Source organism: Ambystoma mexicanum, chromosome 12 (genome assembly GCF_040938575.1).
Source record: "Ambystoma mexicanum isolate Mex_15411 chromosome 12, UKY_AmexF1_1, whole genome shotgun sequence".
Lineage (NCBI taxonomy): Eukaryota > Metazoa > Chordata > Amphibia > Caudata > Ambystomatidae > Ambystoma > Ambystoma mexicanum.
This window is the reverse complement of record NC_090936.1, coordinates 787,682,581-787,706,823: the sequence shown is the minus strand read 5'-3', so window position 1 is coordinate 787,706,823 and position 24,243 is coordinate 787,682,581. Positions and strand designations below refer to the sequence as shown.

Below are 24,243 nucleotides of genomic sequence, written 5' to 3'. Positions count from 1 at the left end.
CCCAAATATGCAATAATTTCCCCAAATATGCAATCTGATTAAAATCTAACACTTTCCTCAGGTATTCTAGGATTGGAGTTTAGAATCTTAAATGCCACCCTTCCTAGAATATTTGGGGAAAGTACTTTATGGGTCAGGAAAAAAGTATCACCCCCCTGATGACGTTTTTCAGGCGAGATATTCCAATATGAGAGAGAAAACATCTAAGATGTGATGAACATCTTTGAGAAGGAGCTTTTGTGCTGAGGAAGCTGTGTGTAGGTGACAGTGACTTCAATCATGCTACTGTCCTGGGATCCTGCTTGGAATTGGCTATCTCTCCTCAGCTAGGCTTTTCATAGCCGCACCTCCTTCTCCATCCATGGGAGGGCCCGTTTGTGATTTAACGATCATGGGTACTAATACTTACCCTCTGTCTGTTGCTGGGGAGGATTTCCCACTGTATTGCATATTCTAAACGATTGCAATTTCTTGGCTGGAAAACTGTGAACACGGTGAGATGCTATGCAGTCTCTGATATGAAGCCAACAAACTGCCTCCTCCAATAAAAAAGACAGGAGTAGGGTTCCTTATGAAAAATCCCCTGGCATTTAATTTTGGCTTGCGTGCCATATTATAAAATGTGTATACTACCTCAGTTCCTTCGACTCATCCCCCAGGGCACATTGCCTATAGCCACTAGAAAAGGTATTGTCATTTGTCAATGCTGGTTCAACTATAGTCAAATAGCCAAATAGCCAAAGCTAACTCCTTCAACACCAGGATAGCCAATGCAAAATCAGATACCAAAGAAATTTTCACCATCTTCAGGGAACTCGAAACCCCCTCCACCACCCCACCAACTCTCCTCAAAGATGAAAACTGGTCAACAATATCCAATCGGCTATGCTTGACAAACTAAACACCCTGCAAACTAAGATCCTAGCTCACCAAAAAGCCTTGACCCTCCACATTGCAAATCAGAATAGTATCCACAACAAGGAACCTAAAACAAACACCTCCCCAGTATTCAACTTCAAGGATATGACAGAATCCGAAGTCCTCTCTCTCCTAAAAACCATTAAACCATCTAACTGCAAGGGGGACGTTTGTCCTGCTCAGCTCATTAAAGACTGCGGCCAGACACTTGCACCCTTCCTAACAGCATTCATCAATGCCTCCTTCCAGTCTGGACATGTCCCGTCGGACCTCAAGGAAGCTTGGGTACGTCCGCTCCTCAAAAAACCCTCCCTCGACCCAACGGTACCGGGGAATTAAAGGCCCATCACCACCGTCCCCTTCCGGCTGAAAATACTGGACAAAGCAGCCTACCTGCAAGTCAAAAAATTCCTTGAGGACCACCGTCATTTGGGCCGCCGGCAGTCTGGCTTCAGACCACGACATGGGACGGAAACGGCCCTCCTTGACCTAAAAAATCAAATGGATGACATCAGAGACGCTGGCAAACCTGCGCTCCTTCTGCTCCTCGATCTATCTGCCGCATTTGACCTCGTTGACCACAACACGCTTTGCCATCACCTCTCCATTGCAGCTAACTTCTCCCCCAAAGCCTGTGCATGGATCACCTAATTTCTTCAGGAAAGGGCTATGAAAGTCTTCTCGGACTCAGAGTGCGCCACTCCCAGTCACATCAAATGTGGGGTGCTCCAGGGCTCCTGCTTCGCGCCTACTCTATATAACCTATTCACAAGGCCTCTCTTCAACTTGCTCGATACTCTAGGCATCTCATACACCAATTATGCAGATGACACCCAGGTGCTCATCCCGCTTACAGGTGACTATGAAGCAGACACGACCACCCTTAACTCCATTTACTGTACCATCCAAGCCTGGATGGCAGAAAATTGGCTGTGCCTTAACAGCGAGAAAACCAAGCTCTTACTCATTGGTTCACCAACCGTCTTGGGTAACATGGACAAAAAATACTGCTCCTTCATTATTGATAATATATCCATCACAGTATCCCAAACAGTCAAGACCTTGGGAGTGTACCTCGACTCTAATCTCACTATGAATAAACAGGTCAATGCCATTGCCTCCTCCTTGGCATACTGTTCCAAACTGCTCAATGCAGCAAGAGCTTTCTTAACCTCACAGAACTGCCTTACCATTGCTAGGGCTACGACTGGTTCAAGACTGGATTACTGCAACGCTCTCCTCTGTGGTACCTCTGGCAAAAATATTTCCAAACTCCAACTAGTTCAGAACAACGCCCTCAGGGCTGCCACAGGATTCTCTAGAAAGGAGCACATCTCCGACCTGAGAAGACAGGTCCACTGGCTACCCATTAAGGAGAGAATCATCTTCAAAATCCTCTCCCTCATGCACAAATGCCTCCATGATCTTGCACCCCCCTACTTGGCTCAACGCATATCTATGCCTACATCTTCCTGGCCATCCAGACTGCCCTACACTAACCTGATCTCTATGCCCAATTCCCGTAGAGACCGAGCAGGTGGCTCCAGCTTCCCAAACATGGCAGCCACATACTGGAACGCCCTACCTTCGCACCTTAGGGGAATTGATTCGCACCTAGCCTTCCGCAAAGCCATTAAAACTAGGCTATTTGTTTGACCCGTTAACATCAGTGCAGCTCCGCACCAAAATGTATCTTGTAATCAAGCATCTCTGATCGTCCACTTTGTAACCAAGTAACCACCTATTGTAACCGTAATCCTTTCACCATGTATTTTTTTCCTTGCAACTAAGCTAATACAGACTGTAACAGTAACTTTACTATGTACACTTGCCTAAAAGCGCCTCAATGCCTTTGGGCTGTAGTTCGCTATACAAATGTAAAAAAATAAATAAAATAGTATTCAGTTTCAGCCGAAATCTTTCATTTCCACAAATAGGCTACAGTGAGATGTATTTTTGTAATGTTGCAAAGAGATATATACTGTAAAATATCCCATGGAAGATACATTTACCAACGCTTTTTCTACAATATTGTTGGGAGCAATATCATCATCAGGGCAATAATAATCTCAGAGTAAAATATCCCGGCAGATTTTGCGAAAGACCACCATTCACATTGGCCGCAAAATATGCCATAAAAATTGTTAAATTGATAGATTAGCCCAGTCCGAGAGCATCTGTGGAGTATTTTTTGGCTGTTTATATTAGCATGTTTGATTGGAGATTTTTTTGCCATGGAAATTTGATCGCTGTCAATATCATTTTGAAAATAATGTTCTTGGAGGCGTTTGTGTAGGAGGTATACTGACATAGTACTCGCATTATGAGTGATTGCAACATATTTATTTTTTTTTATTTTATTTTGCATTTTTAAAGCGCTCACACAGCCTGCGGGTATCGAGGCACTGTTACAGGAATTGTTTGTTTTTTTCAGTTGAGTAATTGTTTTTTTTTTTTTTTTTGTTGTTTTAGTTGCGTATTTATAACGCACTTAAACACCCAGAGGTTTCTAAGCGCGGACCCGGGGATCGAACCTGTGTTGCTTCGTGTCATCTTGCTTCCAAGGCGCGCACGTTGCCGTTAAGCTATCCTAATGTTGCCAGATGTGCCACAGTATCAGACTTTAAAACAACAAGCTTGAAAAGCTTGAAATAACAAGTTACTTGCAGTCTTGGTCATTTCAGTTGAACCAATTGAGCTAAACTATCAACTAGAAAACATTTGTGAAAATGACGTCCATGTTTGGGGCTTCTTTGTGACATATTGTCCATTTGTCCTGGATACATATGGGTCTGCTAACACAGAACCTATGATTGAAGTAGGAGGCCATCATCTCCATCATGAAACCATGCAATATGTGACAACCTGCCCCTAAAAGAGGTGACGTGAAAAATGTCCATCCATTGCAGCTCCCGGAAAGTGGAAAGTGCAAAACTGGGATTGTAAGCACTATAGGAACAGGAAGGTCTTATTAATAAAAGTATCTGTTCACTTTTCCAGGCCTCTTAACAATGCACCTAAGTTCTTAATGTACCAATCCTCTTCAGACTACATTGGCAGTGTAAGCATTGTATTTACACTAGGAGGACTCATCCACACCCACTTAAACACTACATTTAAAGAATAGCCCATTCTCAATTGGCACAAGAGTAATGAAGTCGCAGCCTCAGGAAGTATTATAGTCTTAACCCTCTGTGGGTGACCTACAACCTACCTGCATACCACACTTGCTATGAGCAATAGAAGCATATTAATGTCCAACATGGCAGCCATTTCTCAACGCTTCCTAAGTGTAGACCTCCAGGAATTTGTTTGTTTGTCTGAATATCTCTGAGAGCTATCCACGTTGTGCCTCCTTCCCCACCCATGTCACTTGTTACAAGAAGCACACAACTGGAAAGAACTGAAACATTCGCAGTGGCCCTACAAATATCAATGTCATTAAAATCTGATTAAAAGAACGTGGTTTAATGGACATTACTTAACTTCACTAGATTTAAACCCTCTCCAAGTGATGCTAGTCATACGCATACTGTTTCAGCAATGAGCAGATATCTGCTGGCCATTAGCAGACTTTTCCAGCCATGAGCAGATATCTGCTGGCCATAAGCAGACTCTTCGAGCCATGAGCAGATATCTGCTGGCCATTAGCAGACTCTTCCAGCCATGAGCAGATATAGGGAGGCTGTGCTAATTTTGACTTAGGATCACCTTGTTTTAGAGAACCTGCTGTTGAAGTCATATCAATACTCAGTGTACTCTAACCGCCCTACCACCCCCCTATGTTTGTGGCACTTACTCCCTCCACTGCCCCAGCCACGCTAAGAGGAACCTCAGGAATTCTGAACAAAACTCTACAGATATAAAAATGTGAACTTGGGGCCACGCACTCAGAAGACCATCCTCAATGATCCTTTGCAGCTATCCTTTAAATTGTGAACCTTGTGACACAACAGGATATGCCACTCACAGCACAGGTCACACACTGGACATGGACCTTTGCTTTGATATAAACACGACTGTCTTCAAAACCACTTTGCGAACTTGGTTGGGTAATGTTGCAAAACACAAGGAGCAAGACTCCCCAATAATATTTTAGCAGATACAACATTGTGGGTATTAGTTTCAGTGTCTTTATTGGGTTTATCAATTTTATATCTGTTTCTGTGTGTGCTAATAATATTATGTTTGAACTTGTGAACGCAGCGCATAGAGTGCAAGCTAACTGAACTGCAAAGTGGACCCGTGTCAAGAGTAATGTATTGAGGTAGTCCTAAAATGTCACATTACATGTATGGACTTTGATGTATTATTAAATAGGAAAGCAAAGGTCCTATAAATAATCGTTTGCAAAATGTAATTTGTATCACCTAAGAAGGATTAAAAAACGTTATACTGTATTATAATCCCAGCCTGTAATGGTGAGCAGGAAGGTCGAACCACAGTAAATTAATCCAGAAAAATATAATTTTATTAGTTCCAAAGTATTATTAAAATGTACATAAGTTAAAATGTCAAAATATGGATTTCTACAGTAAAACAATTGTGATCGTGAATTGAAATCTAAAAAAAGTGACTATAACCTAGCAATAATCTAACACATTTCTGAGTAGTAGTAGTATGGGTTGTTTTTAAGACATATACAATTTAAGTTATTTAATTATGTAGTGTTGTCTCAGTGTTGTTAGTGTTAGAGCACATATCTTGTCTAAGCTGCTAGCCTAGGCATGTATCTCAACATGTTTCTGTTCTATTCCATTTGATGGTGAACATTCCTAAGAGGAAGACAAACTTATAGGTCACTCTTTAGAAAAACACACAATAATGTTGCTCTCTAAGAACAGGTTTCCCTTTTGGTCCTTGATCGTACAATCGTTAATAGCTGCTTTCACATTACAGGCTGCGCTAGAAACGAAATAAACAAAAGAAGATTTTAGTACTTGGTCTAATGTCTGAAATTAACATTATCTCAGAACCAATCGCTAAGAGGGATATTACCATGATTGGTTGGTGGGGTTGACGGTCTGTTGGTTGTGTTCTTACAAATAGACCCAGTCCAAGATACACTCTGTGGATAAATAAAGGTTGTTTATTAAGGTAGTGTATCGAGATTTCCACCTGTGGTACACTACTTGCTCTGACTATTATCTTGTCCAAAGGGGTTAAAAAGTAGGCCATGTGTACATGTGTTATTTCGTGCTAGGGTGTGAGGCTGGTATTTTTTCTTCTGTAACCAAATACATCCCAATGCTGATGCTTGGGATTAGCTGCATATGAGAAAATTACAAAGCATCTTCCTTCTCGAGCCCTCCGCTCATCCACCTCTAACTCTCTGAGGGTCAGACGCTTCTCCAGGCAGAGACTGGGGGGTGGATATTTGTCCTCGGCTGGGGCCTCCCTCTGGCACAGCTTTCCTGCCTCTCTCAAACTTGAGCAGGACAACCTAAGGTTCCGGAAGCAACTAAAAACCTTCCTTTTCGTGTCTGCTTTCTCTTTCTGTTTCCCCTGCTGATGCTCCTGTCTGCTGCTCTAGCTGGTTACCTGGCCACCCAATGAACCTCGCAGGCACCAGACTCATGCACAATCAGTAGCCCCTTGCACTGCGTCCAGGTCTCCCACCCAGTTAGGGACTGTATCTGCAAACTACAGTCCCCTGACAGCACTTACCGCATCTGGCCACTGCACTCCCCTCGTTCCCCCCCTGGCACTTCTCCTTTTCCCTCTCCCTCGCACTTGCATGATCTGAATGACACAAGGCCTAGTAAGATTGTTTGTTTTTTCCTCCCTCTGTCCTCCCTCTGTCTACCCTTCCTTGTCTTGTCGCGCCTACAAACACTTGTGTACAGGCACATTATAAATGACTTATATCATATTGTATAATTTAAAAACCTTCAGTCTTTACTCAGGCCATTGCCAATATCTTACTCAACTCTAACTACACAAAGATATTTGGGACCCCACACCCCACTGACATTCTGAAACAAAATGCCTACACTCAAGGAAACAAAAAAAAAACTGAAAACAGTTTGCAGCAGATTTTGAAAAACTCAAATGAAAACGGAGAATCTCTGGAAAGCATGGCCTATCTAGGAAATCCAGAGGAATGTTATATTGATGGCAGTTGGGAGTTAATCGAGCTAAGACCACAGCTGTAAGCAGGTACATTTCAGGGGCCAAATGTTAGACATTGGAGTTATGTTATGAGCTCATGTCAAATACCAACACCAGTGGAAATAGCCCTTGTGTCATGTGTTAATGGAATTGACCTAAGACCCTTCCATTACATGTACCTCGGACATTTGTTACACCTTCTGAACTGAACCTGCCTAAATCTATTTGCTCAGACTCCGGAGCCTCAGATTCCTTCGCCTTAAATGTATTTATAGAGCTGAGTTCTTGTAGGTGTGCCAGAATGCCTTTGCTTTTCACACAGCCTGGGCTGCTGCCTAACTAACTGACTTAAAATGTCATAAAGGGTGGAGAAAGGTAGCTACCAGGATATTATCATATTTTTTAAATTTATTTATTTGCAATTATTTCAGCCCACAACGCCCAGAGGGATCTAGGCACTAGTTATAGAAAGTGCATAGTACATTAGGGAAGTGCATCATTAGGTATATGGGTGATTTGATTTGGAAATTTGTATAGCGCATACCCATGAGGGGACCAGGCACAAATGTATTTAGGCGCAGAGATGTTCTTACATAGTTCATTGCAGTGTCACAGGGGTTCGAGCTGACAATAAGGAGCTGAACTAGGCAAACAGAAATATTTTCAAATTTTCTAAAGATTGTTAGGGATTCAAGAAGTTGAAGATTCAGCAGGAGATCATTCCACATTCCACTGTTGCTCACCCCATGTGGTCGTTCTGACCCTAGGGGTTTGCAAAATACGCTGATCTAAGGAGCCCAATTGTCTCTGGGGGCAGTATAGCTGGGTTTTAGCGCTCAGATAGGCTGGTGTCATCCTATGGATGCACTTAAACACCAGACAGAGTACTTTAAAAAGGATCCTCTGTGACAATGGAAGCCAGTGTATCTGCCTTATGAATTGGGAAATTGCGGCCCTTTTGCTCAATTAAAAGATCAGCCTAATGGCGGAATTCTGGGCTACTTGAAGTCTCTTTATCTGAAATTTTTGCACCCCCCATGAGAAGAGCATTGCAGTAATCCAGCCTGGAAATTGTTAATATTCCAACCACTGTTGGGCGGTCCATCACTGCAATTAGAGGCATCACAGGTTTTAGAAGCCTCCGTTGGAAATAGACCGACAGCAGAAAAGGAAAAAGCAGTCACTGATCTTCACCTGTTAGGTGCGATCCGATAAAATTACACAAACCATCTCATGGCATCCTCTGGAACAGGTGCCACTAATGGCAGTCTTGAGATGAGGATATCAACGTCCACTGTATCAAATGCCACCGACAGGTCCAGCATGACAAGCATGCTGACAGCACCTTCATCAGCGGCCCCCAGCAGATCATCCCAGATCATCCCCAGGGCAGTTTCAGTTCCATGCGCCAGTCTGAAACCCAACTGAAAACAGTCGAGTATCTTGTGTTCGTTTATGTGTGTCTGGAGTTGTCTTGTCGCCACCTTTTCTAAGATTTTGGCAGGCCATAACAAGCCGGCTATTGGACGATAATTATCAAGAACCTTGTTGTCCAATGTCGAATTTTTTAACAATGGTGTAAGGAAGGAATTTTTTTTACTCCAGAGGAACAGAGCCTTGTGATAGTGAGGCATTTATAAAATATGTTAAAAGTTTGGTAAGAGCCAATGTATGCTGTTTTACCAAACACGCTGGGATAAAACCATAACTAAGATCTGTCGGTTTTAACTCTTCCAGGTATTTAAGTATTTAATCGGTCCCAACAGCAGAAAGGGACAAACTGGGACAGAGGCTAGATGGAGATATAGAAAAGGGAATACTTGTGTCAGCATTAGTGGAGGCTGAACAGGCAGGCATACTATTTCTAATAGAGTTAACTTTCTCTTTAAAGAAGTAGTTGAATTTGTTGGCCAACATGATTGATGTTGGAAGTTGAGAGTTCACATTCTCAGGAATGGAGACATTTCTTACAACCTGGAACAGAGCGTTGGGTCGATTCTCTGCTTGTTCAATTTTGATTTCTATTACCAACAATTTGTCTAACATAATTTCTTTTTTATATGTGGCCAGGGCTGTTTTAACTGCCTGAAGAGAAATTTCATCTCTTATTTTAAGATAGATCTTATCCTTTTTTCTATGTTGTTGTTTAAGATTTTTAAGGTTCTCATTGTACCATTGATTACTCCTCTTCCTATTTCCTTTGATGACTTTTAAGGGGGCAATGCGATTGCAGTTTTTTTGCAAACCCAGCATCACATTAGAATAATGCTCTGAGCAGTACATATTGACTTGTATAAGCAGGAGGCTCTGCACAAGATCATTGTCAGATATGCAGTCCAAGTCCCTTTTCCGAAGGCATAATTGCACATTAGGGACAGTATTTTGCAACTGAGACTGATGAGAATAGTAAAAAAGAAAGCTCACCAACGAGTGGTCTGACCAACTGACAGAGGTTGTAGTGCAGTCAGCCAGATTTGAGCCTCGATGAATCACTGGGTCCAAACAATGCCCACCTATATGCAGAGGCGTAGCCTGGATTGTGTAACAAGTAGGGCCTGGTGCTAGTGTAGTTTGTCCCACCCTAAAGGGAGCCTGCAGAGGGACGTGTATTTGTTCTGAATGCGCAGGAGTGACAAAGCATAGATAGGGAGCCCAAACCGTTCATGGGGGATTCATTACAAGAGTCAAGTCACCAACAATGCACAGAAGATGTTTCCAATTCATTTTCATAGTGTAGTACCATCCCCCTACACCAACCTCTCCTTCAAATAATAACACTCTATTTGGCTATGTTTCCATCCATAAATGCCAGTTAAACCTATGTCCCTGTTAAAAATTGTTCATGGTCCAATGAACCTCCCTGGGCCCCAGCCTCGCATACACAGACACACACACAACTACACACACAGACCGACACACATACTTACAAAGACACACCCACACACACAGACTCACACAGACACACACACATACACACACTCACAGACACACACATACACATATAGACACATACAGACACACAAACTCATGCACATTCATACACATTCATCCACCAGTCACATACCCATACAGTTTGTCTGTCATTTATACAAGCTCCCAGAACATTCATACTGCATTCTCATTCACACCCGTTCTCGCACCAAGATACACCATTCACACTGCATTAATTCATATGAATGAATTTACAGACACCCCCTCGCATGCATACATGTGTACATACACACACACACACGTGCACTTGCACACACCCTCGCAAGCATGCACACATACATTCATACCTTAACATACAATCCTCGCACACACACTTGCACACAAACAAAAACACTTTTTCTGCCATTACCTGTTTCCCTCCAGACTTGCCACGTCGCCGCTTCTTCGGCTGCTTTGTTGGCCTCTGGCTACTGCACCACAGACAGAAACCAGGAAGCAGATATAGCTTCCTGGTTCCTGACATGCAAGCAGCAGGGTCTGTTCTCTGTCTCATCTGCTCAATGCATGGAATTCCCAGAGAGAGAACTCTGCTGCTCAGACTGCACAGTGGCAGTTGAAAATGCGCACTCAGTGATTCTGAGTGGACATTTAAAGATTTTGGGTGGGCCTTGCACCTCTGGCCCTACCTTGTCTAGTCTTCTGCCTATATGAGTAGCTAAATTAGACAGTGATTGAAGACCATGGGCCTCATTACGACCTCGGCGGTTGCCATGCAGCTATTGGTGGCATGGCTGCCGCCGAAATCGCGTCTGGCTCCGGGTTCCCAGAATGGGGAATTACCAGGCCATTCTGGGTTTGGAGAGCCCGGTAATTCCTCCCTCCAGGAACCCGGGCCCGGACCTTCCCCATTCCCATTACAGCCCCCATAGGGCTGAATGGGAATGGGAGAGGGAGCAAACAACAGGCCGATTACGAGTGGCCCGTTGTTTGCTCCCTCTTCCCCTCGCGGGACCCGTAACGACGCCTGGTTTTACCAGGCGTCCTTACCGGGTCCCACGAGGGGACTTCGTAATGTGGCGGAACGGGTTTAACGGGTCCGCCTCCTTTTGCGGAGCCCGTTAACCCGTTCCGCCAGGGTCGTAATGAGGCCCCATGTGTCTGCAGAATATCAAACAGATTTCTACAGTCTCCGTCTTCCATGATTTTGCACCAAATGTTAAGGTCGCCCAAGATAATTAGATTATCATGTTGGAGTGCCTGTGAGCCTAGGAAAATTTCTAAGGCATCCAGAAACAGAGTAGGTGTGAGTACACAAACCAGCAGAGCCACACCTCATGGTACGGGGGCTACATCAGTTATGCAGACAGGCAAATGAGTCAAAATAAGTGGGAGTACAAGACTGGAAAAGCCACACCTCTTGGTACGGGTGCTACCTCAGGCATGCAGATAGGCAAATGAGTAAAAATAAGTGCATGTGCAAGACTAGAAAAGTCACACCTCATGGTATGGGGGATACATCAAGCATGGAGACAGGCATGCGAGTCAAAATAGGTGCAAGTACAGGACAGGCAAACCCACACCTCATGATACGGGGGGCTACATAAGGCAGGCAAACAGGCATCTGAGTCAAAATAGGTGCGGGTGCACAGACTGGCTACATCAGTCATGCTGTTAATGGTAGGTGAAATACAACATCAAGGGCCTCATTACACGGAATGCGGTAAACCATGGTGCTATTAGCACATGGTTGCCGCCGGTACCATACCGGCACCACCATGGAGGAAAGGGGAATTACTACCCCATTCCAAGGTTGGCGGGGCGGTAATTCCCCCTTTCTCCATGGCTCTTCCTCATTCCCATTTTTGCCCCATAGGGCTCAATGGGAATGGGGAAGGAGCTAATTACAGTACCGCAAATTGCGGTACCGTAATTAGCACCAAGGTCCCTTTGTGGGTCCCAACTTTAACGGCTGGTCTACACCAGCCGTTAAGGTCGGGTCCCGCAAAGGGACCTCGTAGTAAGGCGGTAAGGGTTTACCAGTACCGGTGCCCTTACCGGTACCGGTAAACCCTTACCGCATTCCGTGTAATGAGGCCCCAAGTATGCAGTAATAGAAAATACAGGTGCACAAGTTAAGCAGTACAAAGCTGTAGACTCAACAAAACAGGTTTATTGTAAATAGATTGCATAATATGTGCAGAGCTAGTAGTCATCTGTGGAGGGGAAGGGGCTAACCAAGTCAGTATGGAACAGAGGGCGGTCAAATACAGAGAGACAGTGGAGGTGGTTACTCGAGCGTTAGACACAACCTTGCTCAGATGCTGTTGGAACATGTTTGCTGGCTTCACAGACCAGAGAGCACTCCCAGGTGGAGGCACACCACCCTTGGACATATGTGGTGGGCTAGGTGCATGGCGCTTAGGATGTAAGAGGAAAGGTGGTGCAGAGAGGCAGTGAGCATCAACTGCAAAGCCTCACCCTGTATGGCAGGGGGCTGCGTCAGTGGGTAGAGCCAGGGGTGGAACAAGAAGGCAGGCCTTAATTGGTATGCACAGGATTAGAAGAGTGCTTTGCAGCGGCAGTGCTTTTCTTACTCTTCTTGAGTTCTGTATAGCATTGAGGTCACATCCCTTTGTAGAGGAGGTCCCAGATATGACCTGCACCCCTGCCCCCCATTGCGAGTTGCCAGCAAGGTACTCACCAAGGTATGTGACGTACGAGGAGCAGCTGAACCAACAAAGGGCTGCAATGGGCCCCTGCCCTGTGTACATTAGAAGATCAATACCTGTTGAAATGCCCATAACCAGGCAACCCTGGGCAGCACGGTACCCAATCAGACAACCATACCTGCCATTGGTACGAAAACAACGAGTATTTACAGACTGTCCATGAGGAAACCCCTAAGGCCTTAATGGAAGGCCAATGGAAATAGACTAAGGGCCTGGGCAGCCCCGAGAACAACCAGAAGTTGCTACTGAAAGCTATGCATGTCAGTACCGACAACTGCGAGGATAATTGTAATGGACGAAGGGGAAAGACACTGTGAAAAACGTATGAGAATGGTGCCATGAGACAGGATGGAAGCAACCGCCTTATTGAACGTGTGTAAATAAGCTTGAAACGCAAGATGCTAAGTAATCGAGTCTGCTTGCAATGCTTAGTAGAAGTTAGAGTGGCAAGCTCCGACTGTATACATCTACCTCAATACAGCACAATGTACACGTGCAACTCCATTTTGTATAAACAGAAGTACTCCCAGGCGGCCAAGGCCTGACTGGCCAAGTTTCATATCCAGGCCCAAGCGGAGGAAAAGAGCGGGATCGAAACTTAACAAAGGATGGCTCATGCCGGGGAAATCGAGGTCAAACAGAGAAGGGAAGGTGAGCATGAGCTCACGAGGCTCCAACTTCAGAGCATGCCAGCCCGCCTGTGAAGGTCAAGATAAGAGAGGGCCATGCAGGTGGCCAAGCGCATACAGAATTAAATGCACAAAAGGTTGGAAACTGAAGCAGATTCACGGTGGACCAACACGTGACCAGACAGGCGCGAAGATGTACCACCGCCTGATGTCATCCAGAACCAGAGGGTGCCATAACTTTTCCTGATAAGAGACTACAGATCCGAGGCCATATCCAGCCAACTAATAGATGCAATTTAATTGATCCTAAATTCATCCTGTAACTATAGCTTCATGTCCAAAAACTCAAAGATGATTTCTCTTGTAAAGAAATAGACAAATCGCTCTCCCTCCCTGAAAGACTTTACATCTACCTCAAGCCCTTACACCCTTAGCACCGATCTCAGAAAATCAGATGACCAGTCAACTTTGACATACCTCGAAATGAGAAAATAGTACACGACTTGTAGGATTTTTTCTCAATATGTTCTCATTTGGGTCCCAGGTGGCTGATAGCATAAAACAAGCACATTACAATTTCAAAGTAGCCAAAACGTAGTCATCCTTTAAAACGCACAGTGAATAGACATCATGAAAGCCGCAATTAATGACAGCAGGCTCTACTACAGCAACACCATTTCATGTCAGCATTCTTCTTAAACAAATAGAACTGAAAAAGATCAATAATCCTTGGGCTGAGTCCAAACAGCCACATCAGTATTGGCTTCAAGGAGCTACACTGCCCTGTTGCTCTGGAATTCGCTCTCCCCTATTCTGGGACATGCAAATGATCAGATTAAGATCAGGGTGGTCTTCATGGCCTATCGTTTTCATCAAGCTTATCTGGACTAAACTCTGTCCAGCATTTAAATTGCTGCACTGACACACACTGCAATGGCTTATTTTTGTTAACCCACATATTTCACCATAATATAGCCCTGTAGACCAGAGTCGCGGCCAAGCAAAAAAAAAAAACCTCTCTGAAGATCTATAAGGGTCTTAGAACATAGTGGTAGTAGCAAAACATGTTTTGGAGTTGTATTGTCAAAGTAAAAATGTGACTTCAAAAATGGGTACAGTAAATAGACAGACTAGGTAACTAAATGTGGTTTGATTTTGTAGTGTTTAAGTAACAAGGTTGACTTAATTAGTTAAGTATTTTGATTGCAAACTTGGTTACACTGGAGTTGGTTTAACATGTGCATCGCATTAGGCATTGTGTAAAAGTAAACAGTTTATCGAGAAGAAAGTGAAAAGCCTATTCCCCTGTTGTAGCTTTATCTCTGTTGTAAAAAAAGATCCTGCTGGAAATGGATTGTCTTGTTGAAAGAAACCTTGCCTGGACATTTCATTGTTTTTCCCTGCCTGATTTAATAATGTTCAGAATGCAGCCAATACCTGTAGTTATTGACTGCACTCTGAACATTCTGATTGGTTTAGAATATAGTTGTGCTAATAAGGCCATAGCCAGGAGACATACATTATCTGTACTGGCAGGTGGATCCATGACATATGGTTGCACAAGACACCTTGTCGCATTTTATCCTGGCATAGTTTTATGGGGGCCAACTGACATACCCATATTCACCCACCTTGCATTCTTAACCCCCCCCCCAGCCTCTATGTTACTGCTCCTCTGTTTCCGTAGCTATCCAAATTCTCCTGCTGTAAAATGTGGAAAGCTGTTCCCCTGATCAATGTGGTCAGCCAGTTGCTGGCAGCTGCGATGTACACCCTTCCAACCCGCCTTTGGCACTCTCTCTCTTCTAACAATAGACATATTTATTTATTTGCATTTGTATATTAATATTAATGGCCACAGGATCTCCTGTAAAACATTCAATTCTTGGCTATTTATTATATAGTCCCATATTTTTCCTCTGTGTCGTCTTGTCCAGCACTAAAAGACTACACTGTTGGCATATGTTTCTCTCTTAAAGTCTCAAATAAACACATCAAATAACTCCCGTAAATGTTCATAGCGGGGTTTTTGTCCAATGTCTGAGATTTGTTGCGCCTTTCACGTTATGTATATTGCTGTCCTTTTTCTGCATTGGAATTTTCTTATTTTGTTTTTTTGGCACAATACAATTTCAATATTTGTTTTACTTTAATTGTTATGCTTTCTTGCGTCCATGTTTTTTTTCACATGTGTGTTTTGTTTTTTTTGTGCTTATTATATGTCATGTTTTTTGTTACTTGTCCTTTTCTGAGCTTGGTTTCACGGACAAAGACATTCCGTCTATTCCACTCTTTCTGTCCATCCTATACAATGTAATGTACGAGTCCACTAGTGGAAGATGGAGTCCTTCCTGAAAAAAAATGTTACTTGCACAAATACCTTTACATCTTTTTGACTGCTTGGAGAATCAGAAAAGCTTGCAAGGACAGCATGAGTGAAGGGTGCCTCAGTCTACATGGGGCATTTAGATTACTCGAAACAGACATATATGCTGCCTTGCATGTGTAATATGTGCTTGGTTTTGAAGTAGCAGCTGGTGTTTTGGGGGTAAGCACTTTTGTCCTTGAATTAAATATATTTAGTACAGCCTGCTAACGTGTATCATAGTTTTGACTACAATTCCACTGAGGGCTCCAGGGCGTCAGACGCAATAGACTGTCAGAGAAATGGACTACGTGTACGCAAGCGTCAAAATAAACCTACCACGAGTGACAATCCAGTACAGTCATCAGACACAACACAGAAAAGGAGGACACAAAAGGGAAAACAGTATAATTAAAGCACCGACACACACACATCAGAAACGTACATGAAATGACCTTCGACATCATAAGCCATAATGATATTTAGTAGTATGAGTATGTATGGCACTGCATGTTGTTTTCACGACCATCATAACCTTTTAAAAAAAGATTTAAACAGAAGCAACCTTTTTTAAAGATGCCCAACACTAAAAGGATAACGTTTGAATGATCAAAACACATGAATGACGCATAGATCAATATGAATTCTGAGTGATCCGTAACACCTAAGTCCACACCCTCTCTTGCCCCCCTGTGTCCATCCCTGGTTGCGTGTAGATGACTTGCTGCCAAATTTGCCACATTGCCCCACCCCCATGGTTAGCTGCCCGGTCCCTTGTACTGATCCCTCACCATCTGCTTCCCTCGCTGTGCACTTGCCCCATGACTGGTAAAGCACTCTGTTGCTTACCCAAGCTAGGTCTGCTATCAATAAATACAATAATAGCAATTATTATTATTATAACACAATCCAAAACAATGGGCCTCATTACGAGTTTGGAGGTAGCCATGGTGCTATTAGCACCATGGCTGCCTCCAAAGTCGCGTCCGGTCCGGGTAGTCGGAATGGGGACTTACCGGGTCATTCCAACCTTTTAGGACCCGGTAAATTCCCATTCTGAAAACTATTCCCCATTCCCATTCGTGCCCCCATAGGGCTCAATGGGAATGGGGAAGGAGCCAATAATTGGCCCGCAAATAGCAGGCCCGTTATTAGCTCCCTGGTCCCTTAGCAGCTACCGCTAAGGGCGGCTGGTAAAACCAGCCGGTTATACCTTATATATATATATATATATATTATATTTATATATATATATATATATATATATAGCATTCCGAGGTTCTAAGGGACCTCGGAATGCGGCGTTAGGGGGTTAACAGCACCAGCCTAGTTACCGGTGCCATTAACCCCCTACTGCCGTACTCATAATGAGGCCCAATACATTTTTGAATATTATTTTGGGCATGGTATTTCCTGATTGGCCCGTGAGTATGTGGAGTGTGTTCCTGCAGGCCCTTACCGGCACAGTTGTTTCTGAACGGCACAATTCTATGTAACACTGTAAGCTTTGCATATTCTCTTCACTGCGCCCGGTTACCCTTGGGTTTGGCGCACATTACAAATAAATAAACTAAACTAAACTAAAACTATGGGTTTGCCTGCCAGAGGCACTGTGCCCGACAGGTGTGACCCTGCCGGGCACAGCGGTCACGGTAGGCAAGCCGTCACAGAAGCACCGTCATCGTTAACAATGATGGCGGTTCTTCCGTGGTTCCCATTCCCATAGAGTCTAATAGGACTCTATGGGAATGAGGACTTACAATTTGCCGGCGCCTGACTCCACAGACCGCTGGGGTTGTAATCCCCCGGTGTTACCGGAAAGTCAGACGCCGGTTAATAATTACGGATCCGGCGGCAACCTGCCGATAGCACCGGCATGGTTACCGACAGACCTGCAATGAAGCCCACTTTATCCCCATGCTTCTCCTCTACCCCTGGCTGGGTTTCACTATGATAATGATCTATTCTCATTGGACTCAGCGGGACAGAACAAAGGCCCATGTATGCAGCCATGGTTGGGCCACCAATGCAATTATAGATAAAGGATTTGGGTCTATATTCCAAATAAAACAGACCAATTCAAATCAGAATTGGTAATGATTTGTGAATATTGTCATCAGTATTACACTTTTAGACAGTCAATGAGGTTTTTAGATTTTTTTTTAGAAAAACACGACTTTTAAACAATTGCAGCTGTAATATTTGTTCTGTATGATCGTAGTATGACTCATTAGGCCATGCAATTTCTAATTCCTTAAAGGAAATACATATTCTGATATGTGTGACAATGTAATATACATAATCTAATAAGCGTGAGGTCTAATGGTCTTCTTTGAGGGTGCATGGCATTGCCATTGCTTTTTGAAATATTTCAAGTATTTTAAATAATACTATTGCTTCAGCACGCTATGATAGCAATTCAAAATGGAGATGTACAACGTTTTGATATAGTGTTGAGATGTAAGCCTTGGATGGTGCATTTACGACTCCTAATGCCAGGCACATTTGCTAGATTTATGAAAGGTCAAGAGAGATGATCGCCTGGTGTCACTTTTTAAGAGCTTTTTGCATGAGCATTTATGAAAGTCTGGGTGTGTGACAGCATACTACTTTGATATACACGCACCCCCGTGGCTGGACACATTTATGATCTCACAGTTGATGGTCATTTGTCCAGGTTACGAGAAATGCATTACAAAATCCAGTGAAACATTGAGTATGAAAACTAACATCAAGGGCTCTATGGCAGAAGGAACACGAGTCGACATTAAAAGAACACATTGAAAAAAGAACTGCAAGCATTTTCACAATAAAGGCCACACTCGTTGATTTCATTATTTGTTTGATACCATAAAATAAACACTTAATGGTTTAGCATAAGAAAACATGTTTTATATTTGCATGTGTTTGTTTTATGGGGTGGCTCGCTCGTTTTAGTGAGATTAATAACTCTGCACTTTAATAAATACAAAAATGTCCTTGTCATGTTTTAAGAGCTCTATTGTCTGCGCAATAAATGATACGTCATTTTTAGGGATGAACTATTGCTCACCACCGTGATTTTTCTAGAAACATCAACAGTGACAGAGAACTAAATCCTCTCTCCATCTCAAAAATGTACAGTATTGTGCAGGTTAATACGTCTATGTTGCACCTGCAATTCGAATACACCAGCCGGGCGCAATACAAGGGTGCACGTGGGTGGACTGAGTCACCACACTGTTTTCAGGAGTCCCCTCACTTTTTCCAGAGGGCACCTTAATATTGCAATTTCTGGTGACGCCACATTCAAATGGTATGTCATTGAGTCCCCCACCTCCCTTTTTTTAGGACTTCACCCCTGCACACCAGTGGCCAACAAATATTTGAAAATAAGTGAACGTTTATTATCTAACCAATGCAGGTCAAGTGTAGTTCAACTACCAGCAAATTGAACGACCAGAGGGACATGTTACGGAAAATCACAGTGAGTGTTCTTCCGTTCACACTGGTATTCAGCCTGCGTCTTTCATCATGTATTGCCAGAATTAGGGACAGCACCAGATAATTAACTGCACTAATGTTGAGATTCAGAGAGCCTGTCTGAGCCACAGGGAGATATATGTTCAATTATTTGTGCCACCGTATAAGTAAACAGAAACGTGGTTTGTGGACAAATATGAAGAAAAGTAGTAGAGTGGGAGAAAAAGCAGGCATCAAGAGAGCGCTCAAGTTAATAGTGGGCATTTGTGAGAGGAGCATCCTGTTCTATTTTTTTCCCTTTAGCTTCTGGGATATGTAGTTCTTTATTTCCCAATAGCTGTACCCGGCCACGTGTTGCTGTGGCTCAGTCTGGTTAAATGGAAAAGAAAGAAAAGCGAAAGCGCACGTTTGTAATATGTTTAATTTGACAATGCTTGTGGGTAGTTTTTAATGGCTCTGGCGGTTCTCCAAGTTGAGGCAGTTTAATTTTCCCAGAGGCGCAGCACATTCCTTTCGTTTCTCCATTGAATTTCAGAGCCTTGCAATAAGGACACACTTCAGTCAAGGTGCCGAAGAGAACATGCCGGCTCAAACTATAATCATCAGCTGGGTTTTACCGGAATACAAGTTGATTGTAATCGTTCCATTGCTGAGTCACGTTTGAAGCTGATTTGCTGTTTCTCGTTGACGTCTTTAAGCCACTCTCAGCCTGTCACGTTCATTCTGTTGAGAACGAAGCAGATCTGAAGCTGCAGAACGCAATTGCTGTGCTCGCAACCGTGCACCCTAAAGACTCGCTGCACGTCGCTCTGCTGCTTCCTCGGAACGTATTTGAGCCATTCTAAATCGGAAACATTGAAATGGAATCGTAAAATAGCATGTGTTGCTTTTACGTCCAACAGATGGCGCTGTTTTTCAGAAAAGCATGTTTTTATCTGTCACAGGTGTGGCATCTATGTATAGTAGGTTTATAAAAACGTGTGCCTATTCAAAAACAACGTTATGTCAGAATTTCAAAGCAATCAGTGAAGAACTTTCAGAGATTTAAGATTTTGAACAAACAAACATTTACATCTTTACATATATATGTGCTATCAATACTTAATTAATTAATTAATTCTATAATGCCAGCATTTGATTGTGAAATCAGGTTGATATTGGGAATAATATGCAATTATGCAGTAAGCAGGTTTTATTTTTACATCATTTTAATATATTTTAAGTATGGTGAAAAAAGAAAAGGAAACCTGCGTATGCAAAACAAACGGCCTTGTGAAGTAGTTGTGATGTTCTTAGTAAAGTACTAGTTATAATGCATTATGCATGGAAACTCACACATTCTAAAATGGCCGCCAGCATTTGACATAGAATGTTTAAGGGGTATTTCAAGAGTGGAAATAGAAGAAGGACCAAAAATATGTAGGGCGGAACCATAGAGACCGAGCCCTTTTGTATTTAAAAGCAATCTGCAACTTCATTTTGTTGTATATGTGAGCAAGCAACGGGTGCGTTGCGAAACGCGTCATGAATTTTAATGCCTTGAATAAAACTGGATATGGCATGAAAACCTTTGGCTAATGGTGAATTGATTTACTTTTTGGAGATTTATGCTGGCATCCCAAACCGCGAAGAGTGCTGTCCTCGTGTGGAGAAGTGCAACTACTTTTTCCTTTTTACAATATATATATATATATATATATATATATATATATATATATATATATATATATATATATATATATATATATATTTGAAATTTAGGAAAACTACAAGTCCCAGAATTCCAAGCAAAAAGAAGAGACTGGGTGCCATTTTACGCATATTATCCTTTGTGAATCCTGTTTGATTGATTGTCATGGAAATGAGACAGGATATAGGACTGAGGTAACTGATTGGTTTTGGTATATATACGTTCTGCGCCGAAGCCCTATTAAAAGACACTTACATCCTCAGCTCAACTTTCTGAAGACCACACGGGTTGTATGAGTAAAAAAAGTGTCACATTCAAATAGTCCTATAGCAAGTACATGCAATATTGGCCCTGGAGCCTGAGCAGAATCCATGGTGTTGCCGCAGGATGGGAACTGGGTAGACTATAAGGACCATTTATATGTAATACAGGTCATGGAGCATGAGTAGAATCCATAGTGTTGCTGATGGCTCGGAAATGGGGTAGACTCTTTAAACCAATTATATGTAATAAAGGACTTGGATTCTGACCAGAACCCCTGCGTGCTGCAATAGGCATGAACATGGGTATTCTCTAATGAACAGACACATGTAGTGCAGGCCATGGAGTCTGAAGACATTCCATGGTGTTGCCATAGGCTGGGCAATGGCTTTGAGGACCAGGCATATGTAATACTAACCCTGGAGATTAAGGATAATCCATAGTGTTGCTGTTGGCTGGGCAATGGGTGGACTATTGGGAGGAACTATATGGTGTAAAGGGCCTGAAGTGAGGGCAGATCCCATGATGCTGCCATCGGCTGAAGAATGTATATCCTATGAGTATAATATAGCAGCTAGAATGCACAGTGTTGGTCAAGATGGGAAATGGGTAGCCTATAACGACCATTAATAGGTAATAGGGGACCTGGAGCCTAATTGGAACTCATAGTGTTGAAGTAGGATGGGAAATGTGGAGACTTTAAGGACAAGGACCTTGTCTGTTATCATAGTCTATGTAGCTGTAAGCAATAGGCAACATCTCATTACATTTTGTTGATACTTCATAACGACATACCAGAGATAAAACAAACATTACCTGATCTTTCAGATTCTTCCCTAAATCTTTGACATCTTTCATGTTCATGGCATTTTTCCCACCCTTCTCTTTCCCCTTCTTCTTGTTCTTCTTTTTGAACAAACATTTCTTACAGACGCAGAAGCAGCAGGTTAGGATGAGAAGAACTGCTACGATGGCGATGGCTATTAAGGCCCAGGGTGGCACTGCAAAACAAGAAATAAACACAGGCCAACGTTACTCTCAGGTGGCCTTCCTTAATGCATTTGCAAAGAAGCGCAAGGGCTTTTAAAATCAGCAGACACACATTACTGGCCATTACACGGATGTGAAAGCATATTTAATTACATTAGTCTTCAACGATGCAAAATGTCAAGACATGGTGTCATGAATTGTATTCATGGTGGCCAGGGCGTAGCCGAGCATGCACTGAAGAAGGCTTGCTGAATTCCATTAGCAAACATTCACTCAGGTGATGGGCCGGTTCATTTATGTTGCAGTGAAATTGCCTTATTTACTACCTCCTTTAGAAACACTCTGGAAAGGCTCCAGTTCAGGAAGCTTTTCTCCAGTCTTGTTCTGTAGGAAATGCTTTAGGAAAATCTGTCTCAGTGTCTGGCCGTTCACTGAACTGATTGGTAATTGTGTAATCTATTAGGGGGGATTTTCTGTTTTGTGCTAATGTTACCTACCACTGACCTCATCGTTTCCCAAATATATACAGCGCCCACTTTTTACACCGTTCCACCAGCAGCAAAATACATAAATATACACCTCCAGTATACTATGCTGTTTCTGATCATAGGCTATGAGTCCTATGCAGAATTAAGATGTAAGCATATTTGTGAAGGATGCATTACAAACAGACTGCCACCTTAAATTGGACATTTTTCTTGGGAACATGAAAGGCTCTTCTAAAGTTAGCCAGACAGTGTGAACAATAAAATGAGTTGAGTGTTCAGTGGCAATGGGTGAATTATGCAACTTTGCCAATGGGTGAGGGATGCATTATTTGAGGAATGCATTCCGTCTCAACAGAGTCAACCTCCCCTTTCCCCGCTAGCATCCCAATGTAAGTTCCCTAGTTTTTCTGTACTGTTTCCCCAATCCTTTGTGCGTGCAACATGGTTAAACACATTGTTGTGGTGGTGCTGAAGTTCACACGTCAATCATTTGAACTCATTTGAAGTATTCATTACTTCATGATATGCCCAATGTATGCATTGCAAACCTTTCATACAGATGTGTTTTTCAACAGCTTATTCCAATAGTTTACTGGTTCTTGATCTCTCATGTTCACAACCGAGGTCCCAGGCACAAGAATGTGGGTACTCAGCAACAACAGCAAACCTCCATTGTGACAAGGTCAATAGCCTGACCCTGTCAAGAGCAGATGGGGGCCTCAATCAGCCTGGGGTGCGAGGTCTACCAGGGTGGAAGCCAGAGCAAGTTCTATCCCTGGGGGAGGTGGCTGTTGGGACAACTCCAGTTCCTCTACCCTCTTTAAGTGCTTATGTTGATGGGTAGTACCACTGTTGAAAACCCCATACATGTGAGGACTGAGGGAGAAAGAAAGCTGCAAGCTACGAAGCCGCAAAACAAACAAAAACAACAATGACTCCAGACTATACGACCCTCAATAAGGTAATCCTGAAGAGTGACCCACACAGGGGTTTTCCCCATTTCAATCCATTCAGAGGCATTTCATACCTCCATACTGATGGACCGGGCACTTGCAAGGCTGATTTACGAAGTGTCCTGGCAGGACATTGCACAAACTGGACTAGTTGTTTCAGAGGGGGCCGTTGCTGATCCACAGCAACCTGCACAAGCAAAAGAGGTGGGGCGTCCACTCCCTTTTATTCATTGTACATTTGGTTGCCCCGTCTGGTCAGGGAAGGACAGGCAAGCATAGATAGGGGAACCAGAAAGAGAGAACCAATGGGGCAGACTGGAGAGGATAAGAGGAAGGACAGGGAACAGAAAGGTGTGGGTTGTTTGGGTGAGGTCGGAAGAGGTGTAAGACCAAGAGACCAGAAGGAGGAAGGATGGAAAGGAGTGTGGAGGTGATTTGCAGAGGTGTGGTATTGGTTGGGGAAAGTTCATGATTGTGCATGTAAAGTGTGTGGGTGAGAGGGGTAGAACAGGGAGTGAGTGAGGGGTGGCTGAGGGAGTGAAAATAAGGTGATTTTGGGGAAGAGGGGGTGGCATAGTGGTGTTGTGGGAAGAAGAGAGTAGTAGTAGTGGGGAGAGCAGTGGATGTGCGGAGAGGAGGAGTATTGTGTTGGGAGGAGATTAGTGGGCGGGTAATATTGTGAACAGGGGGGTGGAATTGGAGGACTGCGATTAGGG

The 24,243-nt window shown here is 43.3% G+C and overlaps 1 protein-coding gene across 3 annotated transcripts in view; it reads right to left on the bottom strand.

The window, feature by feature from the left end:
• SYT1 (synaptotagmin 1) overlaps positions 1-24,243 on the bottom strand; it is a 1,490,427-nt gene that overhangs the window by 791,016 nt on the left and 675,168 nt on the right. For all 3 annotated transcript variants that reach the window (XM_069629284.1, XM_069629282.1, XM_069629283.1), the window contains exon 3: positions 21,913-22,097. In XM_069629284.1, coding sequence (XP_069485385.1) covers positions 21,913-22,097 — 185 coding nt within the window. The remainder of the gene's footprint in view (positions 1-21,912; positions 22,098-24,243) is intronic.